This window comes from Chelon labrosus (assembly GCF_963514085.1).
Source record: "Chelon labrosus genome assembly, chromosome: 4".
NCBI lineage: Eukaryota > Metazoa > Chordata > Actinopteri > Mugiliformes > Mugilidae > Chelon > Chelon labrosus.
In genome coordinates, this window is record NC_140340.1 from 24110541 (window position 1) to 24129259 (window position 18719).

The window sequence follows — 18719 nt, forward strand, 5'->3', positions numbered from 1 at the left end:
CGGAGGGAGCGTGTTGTGTTTTGTGGATTGATAATTTCTTTGAGATAGGGGGATGCGTGTCCATGGATGCATTCAATAAAAAGAAATAAATACAAATAAACAAATAAAATAAGTAATATTCTGTTTATACCCTAATTAAAACATTAAACTAAACTTGGCTGAAATTAAAGAATACAAATACAAGCCGCAGTGACATGGCCAATAATTTATAAAGGACTTTGTTTGGAGGATGAAATAAAACGTATTTCTTTTACAAAAAATAATATTATTCGTGACCAAGGTGGTATTCTGACTGTTATACATGCATATTGGATTTCTAATTTATTTAAAGTTAATCTCTCTGATTTCAAACACAAAATAAACTCTAGATGATATATATATATGAGCTGGGTTTTGTTCAAGGTTTCTTCCTGTTAAAAGGGAGTTTTGTTTACTGCCACCATCACCGAAGTGCTTGCTCTGGGGGGTTCAGGCTGGGTTCTATAAAGTGTCTTGAGACATTTTGTATTGTTATTCAGATTCAGAAAACTTTATTTGTATCCGGGGGTCAATTTAAGGCACAAGTGAGCAGCATAACGTGCAAGTAAAGACATTTTAAGGAGCAAAATCCTAAATTAGAACAAAGTATATAAAAGTCACCATGCAATAAATGTTTTAACCATCCAAAAATTGGATTGATGCCACATAAATAAAATTCAATTCAGATGAAACTATATAAGTTCAAATGTAAGCTTTGGCCGATGATTTTTTTAAATACGATTATTCTTATTAAAATTACAGTCTGTTACACGAGCAAATCCTGCTTGACCTAGCATGTTATTTTAATTAATTTTTTTTCTCTCTCGCATTTTAGTGTTTCAATAAAACCCAATTAAATACAATGTAGAAACCATGCTGTTTAAATTACTGAGACTTTCTGAAAATCATCCCTGTAGCTGGAGAGTGTGATACATTTATTATTTATCTTTCAAGTAGCGATTCTTATTTTGTAAGATTTTATTTTGACGGGTCTAACCGGACGTCCCCTCGTCTTCCGGTATTGATTATGGACGCCAACGGACAGGTTAGCTAGGTTATCTCCAGCTGTGATTCGTGTTAAGGCAGCAGGCAGCAGGTAGCAGTGATGGACCGATTATAGGTAAGACCGGACAGACTTTATAAATGTTTTATTTAATCCGAAAGTGACGATGTTAACGTATTATTTACATACAAGTAATGCTAACTACGTAGCAACGGCTAACTGTAGCCAGGCTGATTTGCTTCATGAAGAATGAAGATTGATGTTGTTTTGATACGGGCTGCTGCAATATGTAGATTACGCTAAATGTCGGCTATATTATTGTTTAATCCTCTATGAAATTTTTATTATTATTTATTTTTCCTTCCATGCACTAAAACATGCATGCGTGTACACTAGGGGATTAAATATTCCGTTTTCATCTCATTCTATTAATATTACTAATGAAGTATTCTGAAAGTATAAATACTACTAAATACTACCACTATAAATGTAAAATTTGCTGTTCTCAGGCCCAAGCCTTTATTTTAATAATTAAACTAATGCAATAACACTTTGTGCATGTTAAAATAAATGATATGAAAACAATCATTGCTGAGGTCGTGAAAAATATCATAAATCCTCTTTTAAACTCCTTTCGTTCAGTCATCATCACTTTTGTCTTCTTCGAGGTCTCTTGCAGTTATGAGTATTCACCCCCTTGGAAGTTATTCCCATTTGTATGGTTAGAAATTGAATAATGGGCAATATAATTAGGGTTTTTTTCCCCAGTGAAGTTGAAGTTGCTTGGAGGGTTCTTTTGTTGCCATGGCGTCATTGTAGCCAGGAACACTGACTAGCCAATGACTGGCCCTTGCAGGTACAGGTCACAGGTGTCTTTATATTACAGCCTCTTAAGACACATTCACTGCACTCAGTTGATCTCCACTTCACCAGACTAATGGCGCCAGTTGCCTGGACGTCCTTTAAATCAGTCAGTCACTTTAAAGTAGGGCTGGACATTGCTGCTGATTTTCTGATTCTCAAGCTCCCGATGTGATTCAATTCAATAGAGCTCATAAAGCACATAGAGCTCCCCCCTGGTACAGCACATGTTCAAGTTGTTCATATAGTTGCGTGTGAATTAAGATACGCATTTGTGACCACCCAAATTCCCAATCGTTGTATGCATTTGTGAATCTCAAGTTTTGAGAACACACATTTATGACCATTTTGAGACTAATTTAACTCTCAGGGTTGTGACTTCTGTCATGTTTTTGATCTCCGTCAGCTTGACTAATTTTGTTACCCGATCTCACAAGATTTGTTGAAACCAGCCTAGGGAGACCAAAGCAAGATTTCTGGCAAGAGGATACAGGGAAGGACCTTTTATTTAAAAAATTGATCAGAAGATTTTATCACTATCAGATTTTTCAACACATGATTGATGAATAATTTGAATACAGAATACAAAAAAGTTTTGTTTTGTGAATACTCATCTAAAAAGCTAAATTATATATATTAAGGCTGTGAAAAGAATATCTTCTACTCTTCTTGTTAAGGAAGGAATCTTAGTTAGGATTTTCCTCTCATAACTGCAAGGTCTCTCATAATGATGAGATGGTAAGAGTGTTGAGAAAGGACTTCAATCAGTCGGTCACCTGCTGAGCGACCGGTTGCTGTGGTGATTGACTCTCCCCTGGGGGAGAGATGGCCAGACCTGTCTGGACTAGGAAAAGACAGCAGCCAGTATCCAATATAAATCTAGTTCCATAATAGGTATCAAAATATTCTTCATTTCATTAGTAACAGCTGTGTTCATTTAATATGAGGCTGCTGTTTGAGTTGTTCTCCCAAGAGTGAACAGGACGGCAGGCGTAACAAATGACCAGGTGTGATTAATGCTGGACAAAGAGTAAACCAATCAACCAATCACCTGCTGAGTGGGTGGTTGCTATGTTGATTACCCGCCTCTCAAGGAGAGGAGACGACGGTAGGCAAAAGACCTATTAGCACAGAATTAGTTTTACCTGGGGACCTCTAGTAATTTGCAATAATTGCAGAGGTCATCTGTGATTTTAATCCTGTGCGAATCAGCCATGTCCGTAATTTGTAAAGTAAAAATGACACTGCAAATAAGCTGCCATATTTCTTCTAACACAGGTCCTGTGATAAAACTAATCCAGTGAGAATCGGCATCTCAGTGATTTGGGTGATGGGTTTTGTTTGAAAACAATGAAATCTATATTCTTGACCTGAATACATATTGTAGCGTCTCACACAAAAGAAGCTTACGGACGCTTTTCTGTAAGGTAATTGAAGCTTGACCAGGGGTTGCTGTCAGTCGTAGTCCACACCAACACCATAAACACCGTCAGTCTGACACTTCTAATCTGCAGCTCTTGCTCAGCAAAGAAAAAAAAAAAACAGGCCCTAAAAACACAGTAACAGTGTCAACTAACACAACAGAACTGAACATAAACACATGAGCTTGTCAATACTATGTGTGTCTATATTAATCAGCACTGTCAATAGCGTGTAATAGTACTTCACAGCGTGTTGTAAGATGATATAATGTAGTTGGGATAAAAACAAAAGTGGTATATCTCTGAACCCTTTTCCATGTTTTCCAGCTAAAGGTCTAATAACTTTAGACAATGAAATTCACCAGCAACCTGCTGATGTGCAGCTTCCTTCTCTCTTTTGCCGCAGGTGAAGTTGTTAATTGATTGTCGTTGAGAGGATTTGGACTGTTCCTCTGCTAGTATTAGCAGATACCTTTGAGTGTGCATTGCAGTAGTACATTGTATTTCTAGACTGACTTACATATTCTGCATGTCACGGTCATAGACTGTATTAAAATATGTATACAGTCTATGGCCACGGTATCATGGGCTTCATCTTTAGTGAAGTATTTCCAAACACTTGATGGACCGCTGCTAGTCTGCTGCAATGACCCACTGGGCTCCTCACCTGTCTTCTCGGAAGCGTCCGTGTTGTTATTGTCACGTGATCGGCAACTATTCGACTTCCTACTTAAAGCGTCACGGTACAGCAGTAAAGTCAACTAGTCGGTACAACCCCTACTGTGGAGCAGACTTTGATTACAACAAAATGGCTCTGATTGTTTGCAAGACTGTTCAGTTGCACATGGATTTTTTCTTTCTATGTGGCTGAAATCCAAATGACAACACCAGTCTTATTTTTTCCCTGCAGACATCTTGAGTTGTCACAGTATGGAAATCCCAGGTGTATTAATGACTCTTAATGGCATTACTGGGACACTGAATGAAATTAACTCATCATTAATAATACACATGTGCTTTGCTTATTCTAACTTGTCAAAATGTCTGCCGTAAAAAAAAAACAAAAAACTCTCCTGTTGAATAATTCAGTGCAGCTGATTCAGAGCTGGAAACGGCTGCTTTCTGCTGGTTGATAAAAGCACTGTGTTCATAACTGTGAAGTGACAGACTTGAAAACCAGTCAGCCGTGGAGTTGTGGTTAATGTAAACACCAGGATATGACAAGAAAGAAGAATGCATGTAATAAAGCAGACAATAGTCTCTGCTGCTGCATTGATTTTGATTTTGCTGCGAGCTAAATTTAAATTAAAATTGAGAGTTATCGAGAGATTCACAGATTTGTATCCGCAGTCTGAGTCTGATTTGGTGATATGATTTCACCACAGCTCATTCAGAAGTTGTGCAAGATTTATGAATCAGTCACAGGCAGGTTCATTCATGTTCATTCATGCTTGAGAACGTTCATTCATTTCTTAAGTTTCTGAAATGACGTCCACAGCTCCTCCTGTTTCTCGCTGGCTGACAGTATCTGCACACATCAGGGGATGCAGGACTAATCAGACCACGGTTAGTCTTCTATGTCTTGATGTCTGGGGCGCCACATCAGTTGGCTCCTTATCTCCACGGCAACCGTCTCACAAGCTGCTCACCCTCTGTGTTGCAGGTGTTGATGGAAACATGGAAATGACTTCTTCGACAATCTGAACTGAAGAGAGACAACACAAGACACGTCAGCCAACGGCTGCAGATGGAGAATGGAGACCTGGGTCACATGGTGTGTGTGTGTGTATTACTCATGGTGTGAGGACATTTATCTGTTGTCACATTGTGGTGACTTGACCTCCTTTTGTGGACAAGGACAAGTCCAGGTGATATAAAACAATAAGATTTAGTATTAGGGTTAGGGAGGTGGTGTTTATGGATAGTGTCTTTGAGTCTTAAACAACTAATCCTCAAAATGTCTGACTTTTTTGTTTATGTTGACTATAAAAAGGTCAGAAATTGTCCTGTGAATAAATTTACTACATGTTATAAGTAAATTTGCGGGGCGCAAGTAAAATTACCATAATGACATATTGGCTGTCAGATAACACAACATGTCATCTTTCAGAAACCGTGGCTAAATTACGGTAATCCAAATGCGCTTGCGCAAATGTGCTGCCGGCAACACATTTGGTTTTAAAGGGTTATGGTTAGAACTGGATTCAGGGTGATTTGAATTAGGCTTTTTCTCACCTGATAAACACTGATAAATCTCTCACTGTAATCTCTGTAGCTGGGATAGGCTCCAGCAGACCCCCGTGACCCTTAACAGGACTGAACGGGTATAGAAGATGAATGAATGAATGAATGAATGTAATCTCTGTCTGCTGTCCCTGCTGTGTCCAGATGGGGGAGCCAGTCACTCTGAATGTGGGCGGCTGTGTTTACAGCACGTCTCTGTCCACACTGCAGCGATACCCAGACTCCATGCTGGGAGCCATGTTCAGAGGAAACCTTCCCACCGTCAGGGACGCACACGGAAACTACTTCATCGACCGCGACGGCCCACTGTTTCGGTAAAGTGTCTCTCTCTGTCTCTGTCTCTATTAGTAATGTGTAGATTGCTTTTGCTCTTTCTCACTGTCTCTCTCTCGCTGTCTGTCTGTCTCCCTTTCTGTCTCCGTTAGTAATGTGCCGATGCAATGGCACATATACTATCCATTGGGTTTCTTCTTATTCTCCTTCTTCCCAAAACAAATGCCACAACCAAGCGGACCAATCACAGCTCTTGTGGTCTGCGCCGCTGTGACTTGAATTTACATTTCCGGGGAGGTGCACGTCAGGCTACGGCGATAGGGTCTGCGTAGGGTCTGGGCTGTCACAGTAGCTATGCCGTCAAACTGACGCAGAGGTATAAATTGCACATTAGTATTTCTGGCTGCTTCTCCATCTCCGCAATATTTTTATTTGTCAAAAACAAGCGTACACAATATGCTAGTCAGAGTTAACATATTCCTGTGGATTGCTTAGCCTCCAGCTAAGCCCCACCCACTAAAAACATCATCATTTATACTAACACAAAAGGGGGTCTATAAATGTGGACAATGCGTCCCCACTTTCTTGCACTGGCCAAACTGATGCTAGTTTCTCAGGGATACGGACAGCGCCATCTTTCACCAGACTCACTCACGTTTTCATCTGATTAAGACTCCGCTCTGCTGTACCTCCACCAGTTACAAAGAAATGTTGGATTATACGCTGTACTTACTTTTTTTTTTTTTTTGGCCCTATGGGACCGCTTCACGGAGCGGTTGTCATGGCAGTCATCATGATGTCACATCCCGTTTCTATAGCGTTAAATAACTAACTAAAATGTAATTTGAAAGAAAAATGGACACTTGCATCAGCATTATATTAACAACTTAAAATGACAGAAACCATACTTGAAGAAAAGAATTGACGTACACTGCAGTGTTTTAGTTTGGCCCAACTGTCCCATCCACTAACACGAAGGAGGTGGAGCTTATGACCTATAGAGCTCCAGTAGCTGACGTCACTATGCACCAGCAATCACAACACCGCCATATTGAAAGGAAGGCGCACTTTTCGAATTACTATTCAGTTGACAACTGCAAGACACTAACTTGACCTCGTACCAGTTCCAAAAATGATCGACAGCTGTTGTGCCCCAGGATGCCAGAATAGTCGGGGACAAGCAAAGGGGAAATCATTTTATAGGATTCCTAAAGATCCTGCAAAACGGTACATGTGGATTACTGCAATAAAACACACAAGAAGCGGGCACGAGTATACGGAGCGGTGGGATCCCCCAAGAAACAGATTTCGCTTGTGTAACAATCTTCTTCAATGTATGCTTTCAGTGACTCTCCGTAGTAGGACGAAGGAAATGGGGGGTAGTTATATATATCTGTATACTGCAGGTCAGGAATATTGTCCGCGCCGGCTCTTTCAATGCTTGAAAAAAGGGTCCGTGGTATATAATCTGTATAGTTTTGCCTTGTACTGGTCAATTTCTATCTGTTTAAAGTGCGCAGTAAACTCTGACGGCCTGAAATCAGCGCTGGCGCTATTCATTTTTCCTCAGAGCTTTCCTGCCAATACTGCGGTGTCAACAAAAAAAAGGTCACGTGACGCCAAGAGCTCTATATTGCGGCCTCTACTTACTAAGGCTTCACTTTTGAGGAGCTGTTCCATCTTCCATCTTTTATGCAGTCTACGGTTTCATCCGGGGCACATCAGGAGGTGACTTTTGAGGATGTCCAGTATGTATCATCCCATCCTCCAGTGTTTTGTCCTAGCTAATTCAAAAGCGGTAGCAGGGTTAAGTTAGCGACTGGAGACGACACCAGCCTGTCACTCAGTGCTGTTCCACCCTTAATTATGCATAATTTGATACCATCGTAAGAAATTAACCAGGGAAAGTTGTCATGAATGTCGAAATTAGCTAGAAAGATTTTAACATATAGTTCTATGGGGATTGACTCACTTTTTGAACCAGCCTCAAGTGGTCATTTCAGGAACTGCAGTTAAGTTTGCAATTAAATGGCAGAATTTTTAGAGGAGAGAGCAGCTTACAGCGGTTGTTTGGCATCTGACTGGAATAAGTGCCACCTGCTGTTTATCCTTATTCGCCACACTCTTAAGACACTGGAAAAATACTTTGACAATAGGAAATAATAATATATTATATTGTGAATCAGCTGTTGGGATTTGAACAAGACTTGGATAATAAAAAAACATATTCATATTTTTTCCCCTACAGCTGTCCCTCCTCTCTCCTCTTAACTAGAACAGAATCATCCGCTCAGCAGTTTGCACTCATCCGTCTCTCTCTTCCTGCTGTTTCAGCTACATCCTCAACTTCCTGCGGACATCGGAGCTGACGCTGCCGTGTGACTTCAAGGAGACCGAGCTGCTCAGAAAGGAGGCCGACTTCTATCAGATTGAGCCCCTGATTCAGTGCCTGGGAGACCCCAAACCACTGCTGCTCTACCCGACTGACTCCTACGAGGAGGTGGTGGAGCTGTCCAGCACCAGGAAGCTCTCCAAGTACTCCAACCCCGTCGCAGTCATCATCACCCAGCTCACCATCACCACCAAGGTCAGTGAAAACTAGAGATGTCCCCATCAAGTTTTATTTTAGACCCCCGATCCGATACCGCTCGATCTTAAATGTCCTACAGTTCCTCCCCTGTAGAGTTTTCTCTGGTCGTCCTTGTATTCTTCTAAATCCGTCTAGGTTCAGTCCAATAAATAGGTCTATCAAAGTGTGGAGAGGGTAGCTGTACCTTGGCTCCAAAAAACCTGTCTTGTCTACTCCAGACATGGGCTGGTCATCCAACGCCATAAACTCCTTGACCCTCTCTGGAATATTTTTCTCTTCTTTTAAACACAGTGTTCAGTGTTTGTTGTTGTGCTGTTGTTGTTTGGGTGCAGTCTTTGCCTAAGTGGATTCCATTTAGTGATTTGTTTTTGTAGATGGTGTATCAAGTTGGTGTGATCAACTATGAGCTATGATGTGGGGCTGCTGCAGTTGGTCAGGTCTAGGTTCAGCAGCATTATGTGCCTAAAGAATGGCCTTTTGCATTTTAACCTTAAACTGATAATAAATATCTATGAATATACTAAAACTAAAAAATACTTCTGTAAAATATATAATAGCCATTATGGCCACAGCAGAGCAATAATGGTATCTTCAAGTAAGTAACCTTTATTTCTGAAAAGCAAGTCCCATGGTAATAAATATGTAATTCTTAGTGGAGTACTGTAATATAAAATAAAACAGCAAGTTATATATACAGTTAAACTGAATGATCATTAGCAGATAATAGGGCTGTCAGTCAGTTAAAATATGGGATAGGGACATATATATTTTCAACACAACAGCATCAACCCAAAGCATACTGTACATCCAAATCAACAAAAGTATGGCTTCACCAGAAGAAGATTAAAGTTTTGGAACGGTCCAGCCAGAGCCCTCAACTGAATCCTGTTAAAAAATCTGTGGGATGATCTGAAGACGGCTGTGCACAGGAGTTGACTTCGCAATCTGAGAGATTTGGAGCGTTTTTGCCAAGAAGAGTGGGCAAATATTGCCAGGTCAAGATGTGCCATGCTGATAGACTCCTACCCAAAAAGACTGAGTGCTGTTATGAAATCAAAAGGTACTTCAACAAAGTATTATTTCAAGGGTGTACACATCTATGCAACCACATTATTTACAGTTTTAGTTTTTCATGCATTTGTGTCTTCCAGGCTGGAATACTGTAATTCGTGACTCCAAATAGCTCTTTAAAAAGCCTCCAGTTGGTACAAAATGCCGCAAGAGCATTGACGGGAATTAGCAAGAGAGATCACATTACACCAGTTTTAGCTTCATTTAATTAGCTCTGTGTAAAATCCAGAATAGAATTTAAAATCCTCCTCGTTACATACAAGGCCCTTAAAGGCCCAGCCCAAATGGATCACAAGTGCAGGCCTACTTGTGGTTACTAGGGTTTCAAAATGTAAAATGGGAGGTAAAGCCTTCAGCTATCAGGCCCCTCTCCTTTGTAACGAGTTCCTAGTTTAGGTTCAGGGGGACAGACACCCTCTCTGCTTGTAAGGCTAGGTTTAATACTTTACTTTTTGATAAAGCTTATAGTTAGGGCTGGTTCAGGTGACAGTGAACCATCCCTTAGTTATGCTGTTATAGGCCTAGGCTGCTGAGGGATGATGCTCCGATCCTCTACTCTCTTCTCTCACGCACCAAGCTCCTGTCCTCTAATTTCTGGTCTCATCAACCTGCCCAGTCTTCATGGCCTACAGTTATCCACTCCTACCTCAGTGTATTATTCTCCAACCTGCCTATGATACCGCTTATATTCAATCATTATAGCAGTTAACTCACCTGTAATAGAACTACTGCTCTCACTATAAACTTTACTTATATTCATTATCAAACTGTGTAACATGCATCAGTTTTATCATTTGTATCACGATCAGATTCTACATGGACAGTATGCTTTAGTCAGATATGTTTGTCTATGACAGATGTATGTGTATCTTGTTCCTGCTGCTGCTCTCTTGTCTTTCTGTTTCTGTCTCTTCTGTCTCTACTGTTGCCTTTGTGCTTGCTCTGGCGGTTTCAGACCAGCCTCTGTTAAACATCTTGAGACAATTTGTACTCATTTCTCTTTGTAACATTTTCCCTACAAGATTAAACAAAAAAAGCAACGTCTGCTGATTCGTTATTGTCACGTGGTCTTTGGCGGGCCTAGTAGATGATCAAATTCATTTTTAACAGTCACCTGACTCTTTGTTTCTCTTTCTTTGTTTAGGTCCATGCAGTGTTGGAGTCCATCTCCTGCAGTTTCACAAAGTGGAACAAACACATGATGGACAGCAGAGACTACCAGGTGTCCTTCACCTTCGGACCATGTGACCACCAACAGGAAGTCAGCCTGCGTGTCCACCTGCTTGACTTCATCTCCAAAGCTGTGTGTGGATTTTTATCTCACCTTTAATATCCTGCATTGTCTTAAACCTATAATTCCTGTGGTGAGATTATTCATGTTCCATTATGTTTTCAGGGTTTCACAATTCGCAACACGCGTGTTCACCACATGAGCGAACGGGCCAACGAGAACACGGTGGAACATCACTGGACGTTTTGTCGCCGAGCTCGCAAAGTTGATGACTGACAGATGAGCTGCAGGATGAACTTCACAGGCGATGTGACGTGTTTGCAGACAGATGGCTGAACAGACTAGTTTTTGTTTTGTAATGTTTTTTTTTGATGGTTTTGTTGTCTTGCATTTGTTTTGCACTACGTGTTTTGAAACATTTGTTCAATCTGTGAGGTCACAAAAACACAGATATATAGGGCTTAGATGGATATTAACTATACATTCAAAAGTTTCTGGACAGTCATCAATCAGTCTTAAAGCTACAGGAGCATCTAAGGAGCTTCTAACTTTGTGGCAATAGTTTTTGTTCGGCCGCTCAAAACCTGGTACATCCAGCACCTTTGAGATGAACTGGAATCCAGAAGATGAATCTGTCAGTTCACTCGCTGCTAGACATGGAGGTCACTGGTTCTCTTGTGGCTGAATAAGAAGGAATCCTTAAATCCTTAAACTTCAAAAATATGGTGGAACCCTGCTCATCATTTGGAATCGCATCATATCATGTGTGGCTGGAATATCTGGGTGTGTCTCTACCTTTTGAGAAGAGTGTATTTAAAGGAAACTACAAAATATCCTAAGAAATGTGTTATAACCATAGACTGTATAAATAGATCTTTATACTCTCTATGGTTATAACTCAAAGTCTGTGATTTAATGTTGGTTGTAAATAAACATTAAAGGCCTAATTTGTCAGATTTTAGTGAATGAGATTTGTTTTCCCATCAGTACACAGAGACAGAAAGAATCACAAGTCTGCACACATTGAATACTGTTATGACAAGATGTCTACTCCCTTTTGCCAAGAAGAACCAATACTTTAATGAAATTGCAATCCATAATCTTTATTTGCCATCAGATTAAACTTGAGCATGGCCTAAACAACTAGCCAACACAGGTTGTACCTTACTTATCAAACAAAAATATAATGACCTTCCCTAGGCTAACTGACCCAAAACAGGAAGAAAATAAAACTGGTGACCCCTAGTTGGCTGGACTGCTTCAGAACAGATTTAACATTTTAAAAACACATGGCTGCACAAGATGATCAGATGTCGGCCCAGAACATACACTGCCTGGCCAAAAAAAAAAAGGTCACACACTCTAATATTTCGTGGGACCGCCTTTAGCTTTGATTACAGCACACATTCATTGTGGCATTGTTTAGATAAGCTTCTACATTGTCACAAGATTTATTTCCATCCAGTGTTGCATTCATTTTTCACCAAGATCTTGTATTGATGATGGGAGAGTCTGACCACTGCACAAAGCCTTCTCCAGCACATCCCAAACATTCTCAATGGGGTTAAGGTCTGGACTCTGTGGTGGCCAATCCATGTGTGAAAATGACATCTCATGCTCCCTGAACTACTCTTTCACAATTTGAGCCCCATGAATCCTGGCGTTGTCATCTTGGAATATGCCTGTGCCATCAGGGAAGAAAAAATCCATTGATGGAATAACCTGGTCATTCAGTATATTCAGGTGGTCAGCTGACCTCATTCTTTGGACACATAATGTTGCTGAACCTAGACCTGACCAACTGCAGCAACCCCAGATCATAGCACTGCCTCCACAGGCTTGTACAGTAGACACTAGGCACGATGGGTGCATCACTTCATCTGCCTCTCTTCTTACCCTGATGCGATGGTTCCCCACTATCCTTCCAGTTTTTAATAATGCGTTGGACAGTTCTTAACCTAATTTTAGTCGTTTCTGCAATCTCCTTAGATGATTTCTCAATCATGCCAATGATTTGACCCTCCTAACTAACATCTTTTCCATGACCACCGGACATGTCTTCCAACATGATTGTTCATGATTGTTTGAGAAATGAGAAGCTACTAATTACATCAGTTGGGGTTAAATAACTTGTTGCCAGCTGAAAGATAATCACCCATGCAGTAATTATCCAATAGGAGGTTCGAACCTATTTGCTTAGTCAAATCCAGGTTTTTACATTTTTTTACATTTCTGCTTGATGGTGTTTTGACATTATTTGACAACTACCTCCTCGAAGATGCTTTAGTCTGTCTCTAAAATGCCTTGTCTGTGGAGAAAGTAAAAAAAAAAAAGGGCCCAAACCCAACACTCAGTGACTAACCGTTAAGTCCATAGTGGTTTAGTGATCTTACCGACAATACATTTTGGCAGATTTTAAGTGAACCGTTTGGTGTGGACCAATCAGCGTCCTGGGAGGAACTAGTGGCAGCTCAGAGCTGTCAAATTGACTGTGTATACATCCCTGTCACATTGTGAAGGTGTTGAATGACAAGGTAGGACCCCAACGCAGGACGCAAAGGTACACAGTTGCAGGAAACACAACAACTTTCATAAAAACAGGAATAAAAAGCACTGCAGGGTAGGGATGGTATCCACAAACACAAATCCAGAAACCAAAACACAAACTCTGGAAACGGGGAGTCACAAGGGGTCGAACAGAAACACAAGGATACAAGTGGGTAACAAAACAGAACGCTCAATGGAAAAGACACAAGTTAAAATAATGAGGGAGGAGCGCACAAGGAGAAATGAATCATACAATCAAAGGTGGAAGTAAACCAAGACATTTAGTCGGCCTTCATTAAATAACAATCTGCCAACATGATAACTACAGTAAATATCAGATTGTGAATTTATTGTGTTTAGTCCACGATGGACAGTAATAGACCGATGGTTCATTCAATCAAGTATTTTTCTCCTATTCTTTTCCAAACCGTTTCCAAAGAAGACCGAGTGATTCTACAATGCTAACCATCTACTGTATCAGGTAATTAGTATTCAAGTATCAGAGTGGAGACTAGGATTGGTCCCTAAATCATTTTTTTCCCCTAATAGATTGGTTGTGATATTTGATTTTGCTTGGAGCAGTAAAGGAAGTGAGGGTTAACAAACCGGAAAATGAGAAAAGTGAAAATGACTCCCTCCTTGCTGACATGTGAGCAGAGGAGGCAAGTAAGTCGAACTTATTTTGGTGTTATCAAAATAAGAGGCTTTGGCTTTGCAAAGTCATTTTAAGGCAGCAACACATTTCGTATGTGTAGTTATAGCCTTGTAGCCCTGTATTTTATTATCTCTGTCAAATGAGCATAAGATGTAACATTTAATTCACAACATGATACCACAGTCCAGCAGTGTGTCACGCCCTTTTTATCATGTCACTGGTGCTGGAAATACTTCCACAAAGGATATACCTGTGCTTCCTGGCACATAGCATCTCCAGTAAGTCTTCTCTGTCCTCTTTCCACAAGATGCATTTAAAAAATCGTCATGTTTAGATTAGATGTGGGTTGTTGCATAATTGTGGATTTTAAACTTTTGTTAGAGATCTTGAGTGTGAACTACTGGAGTTATTTCGCCTTGGAGGAACATGTTCCAGAGATGTAACCTTTTGGAAGAAAAAGTTCTCTAAGATAAGTTCTCCAAGACTTCTCTTGAAAATGTTTTGCAAAATTCAGTCTTCAAAAGATCAGATAAGAATGTTTTGAATTCAATTTTCAATCAATAGGTAAAACAGAGGTGTCAAACTCATTTTAGTTCAGGGGCCACATACAGCCCAATTTGATCCCAAGTGAGTCAGACCAGTAACATAATAGCATAATAACCTGTAAATAACAACAACTCCATTTGTTTTCCCTTTGCTTTAATGAACTATCTATTTATAAAGCATTTAATGAACAACCGGAAGTCCCTTTTTTCATTCATTCATCTTTTGTAACCACTTGTCCTGTGAAGGGTCATGGGGGGCTGGAGCCTATCCCAGCTCTCATCGGGTGAGAGGCAGGGTACACCGACAGACAATCATTCACACTCACATTCACACCTACGGCCAATTTAGAATCACCAATTAACCTAATGAGCATGTCTTTGGACGGTGGGAGGAAGCCGGAGTACCCGGAAAGAACCCACGCACACACAGGGAGAACATGCAAACTCCACACAGAAAGGCCCAGTCGGCCACCGGAAGCCCCTTAAGACAAAAAAAAAAAAAGCAATTTCAGCACATTGCTGCCATCTGCTGTTTAGTTCTGGGTCTCTGTGTTGTGTTGGTATGCTACTCTAACTTTTTTTAATTAGCATGGTGTAACATTTTTGAGAAAATAGGCTCTTGTTTGTTTATAGAGCCTATAGTTCAAATAAATGATCCAATTAGTCATGCGCGCAAAGGCACATATTTGCCGAATGGACTAATTTCTTACATGATGACATCTTTGTCAGTGTGATCCAGACCTGGAAAAATGCAAACACAACAGTGGGTGGTCTTTACAAAATCGTAGCCCAATCAAATGCTTTGATTGCACCAGTGACACCCAGTGACTTCAATGCTTCATGAAAGGCACAGCCCCATCTTTTGTTTGGCTGGGAACTCAACAGGGATCCTGACTGACTTCAGTTAAAAAATTGCAGGGTTGCAATGTCAACCAGCAAATTGCTGTGTTGCCCAATCAAATATATTGGACACATATTCCCAGTACACCGCTTATAACTATATTTCTACTTCTATAACAGTGATAAAGAATGAAATGAAAACTTAAAACTCACAGTATCCCTGAAACAAACCTTTTTTAATGCAGCACTACTCAGTAAGACACAATGACACATATCTGAAATGTTCTTTAATGATTGTAGCTACTGTACAAAGTATATTTTTAATGCATGTTGTCCAGTAAAGATTACGTATTTGATCAGTTTTGATCACTGCAGCTTCTCCGCAAACCAACATTCATCAAAGAAGACTTTGCCACAGGTGAGCAAAAATGGTAGAACCAAAAACACCCCTGTCTTTGACCTTGTTGATGAGACCAGTCAAAGATTGGAAGAAGCTAGCAAGAGGTTTTGGTCCTCATGGAACACAGTCTCCTGACAGAGGGGGGAGTGTCCAAAGGTTTGCATCCAGGGTGGGTGAACCTAGCCTGGCATAGCCAGAGTCTGGGGACACCCCATTGGGACTTGATTATGGAGAGTGTATCAATGGATACCGAGAAAAAAAATACCTTTGAGTGCAATTGATTAAGGCGTTCTCAACAAATGCCTTAATCAGTGTCAACTGTTTGTCCTTTCAAGTTATTTCGCTGTCTTTTACAACAGACGGGACAGCAGACTCGCAGACAAGCAGCTACCTTCTTTAATGAACACCACTTTGTTGTGAACAACCCAAAAGTACACACTGCATAAAGACCCGCTTTGTTTTTTCATTAAAATCCTGTCCTTGAGCCTGAACTCTAGAGTCCTGTGCCTGGGTTCTTTCCTTAGTGTTGTCCACACCATAACACGCAATGGTGCAGTCATACATATGTACCATCATTGTCTTTGGCCTCAGTATGCTGAAGAAAAATTGAGGTAGGGCCAGATATTAGCCTGTATCTCTTTAATTCAACATGTAATCTAGGATCTTAGAATCTACTGGTGTCTGGAGTCTCAATGAAGTCAAAAAGAATTACTGGAGATGATCAATGTTTGATGCCAGCAGAGTTTATTCTTAAGAAGAAACCAGAGTCTGTTCAGGATGCCATGCCAAGTCAGTTTTATTGTGTTGTGCATCTTCTTTTATACATTTGTTCTTCATTTACACAGGGGCAGGGCACAGCCCTTTACCAAAATTATTATTATTCTCTCTGGAAATACCCATGTCTTCCCATTACTAACTACAGTTAATTGATTGATTGATTAAATGATTAAACAGCTATGGTGTTAGTTCACTACAAACCTCAAATATGTTTTCCTCAACAAGTACATCCCGTTTTTTTTTTTGGTTAGAAAGCTGATGCAAAACTCCCAGTTGAGGTCCCGGGTGATGGTGGTTCCCAGGAAGTGAAAAGGACTCTATAGTGTTGATTGGAGGGTCACACAGGATGATAGGGGCAAATGGGGGTTAGGTTGTACTTGTAAAAATATAACCATCTCTTCTGACTTCACAACAGTTGGATTCAAAGTCGTTTTGGTGGTGCCTGGTCACCAAATCAGGCTCATTCCCACCAAAGACGAGACCAGTGAGGGTGGTGCCATCCACAAACTTCAAGAGCTTCCCAGACTGATGACTGGAGGTGCCACTGTTGGTGTAAAGGCAGAAAATCAGAAGGAGCACATGGTTAGAACCAATGTTTATTGTCCAAAAGGCAAAATCTTGTTTTCCAAGCCTCAGGTTCAGCCTCCAATCAGACAGGAAGTCAGGCACATTCTGCTGGAATAGCTTGTCCTGCAGCTAGGGCCATGAGGATGGTGTTGAAGACCAAGCTATGATCACTAAGTCAACCAACAATGTTGCTAAATGACGGCATTACCACAGAGGTCGGGGTCTCAGGTCTTTTAGGACGGAAATGATGGTGTAGGTGAAGCAGCCTGGCAGGAGGGGACATCTGAAGTGGGCGGATGTGAAGAGGCCCAGCCCCCTGTTGTGATAGGAAAAGGATGAGCCAGTGGGCTTCTGATGATTGGTGATGTGGGGGATGGTGACGGGATTGTTTCATTTTCTGTTAAAGAGATTGTCAAACTCATTCAGGCTTTTGGTTAGACGCAAGTCATCAGTGGATTGGAGGACTGAAAATTCAAATTCTGTAATTAATGTTTTTTTCTCTCTAGATATTTAATAATATGCATACTCGCAACACAATTACTAAGAGCGGTGTGGCAGTGGCTTAGTAGCTAGAGTGGATTGTCCACAAACCAGAGGGCTGGCAGTTCCATCCTTGGTACATGGACCACATGTTGAAGTGTCCTTGAGCAAGATGTGTCTTTGTGAATGTAAAGCACTTTGAGTATCAATAGATACAAAAGCTGTATAAATACAAGATAATTTACTATTTAAGATGGAACAATATTATTTGGGCAATTTATGGTTTTGGTTAAATTGTTCAAAGAGCATGATTTATTCGATTGAAATAACTAATACTTGCACCTCAAAGGATATTCTCAGCGGTCTGCAGGGGTGTCAAACTCATTTTAGTTCAGGGGCCACACAGAGTGTTTTGTTAGTTTAACTTGTAATCTTGTGCTACTGACGTAGGGAGGTGTTTTGCTTTAAGACATTTTTGTCATTTACACTGGTATAAGTGCTTCTTTCTAATGCAATCGCTGTGATCTTCATAGTGCAAACTACCAAACCAAAATTGTGAAAGCCATTGAAAGTAATTATGTGGCTTTTACGTCAATGTGCGCTTGGCCCGAGTTGAAAGCCACTACTGAGTCCTTTGACGACAACTCCAGATGTTTCCCTTTGTTGTAGTGCAAAGAAGTACATTATGAAAATGTTTACATGAACTATCCTTTCACAAACCATTTTATAAACAACCAGAACTCCTGTGAGAAAAAAGTGCAATTTCAGGGCACTGCCACCATCAGATGGTTTAGTTCTAGGTTTCAGTGTTGTTGTTGTGTCTGCAACTCTTGCTAAAACAGTTCGACCCCTAGTGGAAGAATTAGGAATATCAGTTACTTTTATTGAAAAATTGCAGTTAATGTCCTCTTTGTCATTTTCTCACTTTGCAAATTCACTCAGCAGGCCAGATTGGACGCTCTGGCGGGCCAGTTTAGGCCAGCAGACCGTATATTTGACACCCCTGGTCTATGGACTAGACAGGTTACAGATAGGACTTCTTTGTTTTTGTTTGTTTTACTGGTTGTTTAGGAGTTTAAGCCTCAAACACAAAAAAAAAGATGCATAAGCCCCGCCCAGACTCGACGTAGGCAGACTGGGCGGGGCTTATTAATATTTTAATGACTTAATTTACGTCCTATGAAACATTATTAATG

General features: G+C 40.6%; 1 protein-coding gene across 3 annotated transcripts; it reads left to right on the forward strand.

The window, feature by feature from the left end:
* The first annotated feature begins 948 nt into the window (after positions 1 to 948).
* Positions 949 to 13952, forward strand: kctd6a (potassium channel tetramerization domain containing 6a). Of its 3 annotated transcripts, XM_084542131.1 has the most exons (7): positions 949 to 1138; positions 4802 to 4869; positions 4967 to 5077; positions 5692 to 5861; positions 8155 to 8407; positions 10626 to 10784; positions 10878 to 13952. In XM_084542131.1, exons 3-7 carry the CDS (start codon positions 5051 to 5053, stop codon positions 10986 to 10988), a joined length of 720 nt encoding a protein of 239 aa, XP_084398257.1. In that variant the 5' UTR covers positions 949 to 1138; positions 4802 to 4869; positions 4967 to 5050; the 3' UTR covers positions 10989 to 13952. The 3 variants fall into 3 exon arrangements, with proteins under 3 accessions (XP_084398257.1, XP_084398256.1, XP_084398258.1); XM_084542130.1 differs by lacking the exon at positions 4802 to 4869; XM_084542132.1 differs by lacking the exons at positions 4802 to 4869; positions 4967 to 5077.
* The last annotated feature ends 4767 nt before the right edge of the window (positions 13953 to 18719 follow it).

What these genes read in the sequence shown, in the direction of transcription:
- kctd6a (XM_084542131.1), top strand. Translation starts at nt 5,051, where the DNA reads ATGGAGAATGGAGACCTGGGTCACATG. An exon ending in ATGGAGACCTGGGTCACATG is followed by an intron (nt 5,078 to 5,691) that starts GTGTGTGTGTGT and finishes TGCTGTGTCCAG; the next exon opens with ATGGGGGAGCCAGTCACTCT. An exon ending in AGCTCACCATCACCACCAAG is followed by an intron (nt 8,408 to 10,625) that starts GTCAGTGAAAAC and finishes TTCTTTGTTTAG; the next exon opens with GTCCATGCAGTGTTGGAGTC.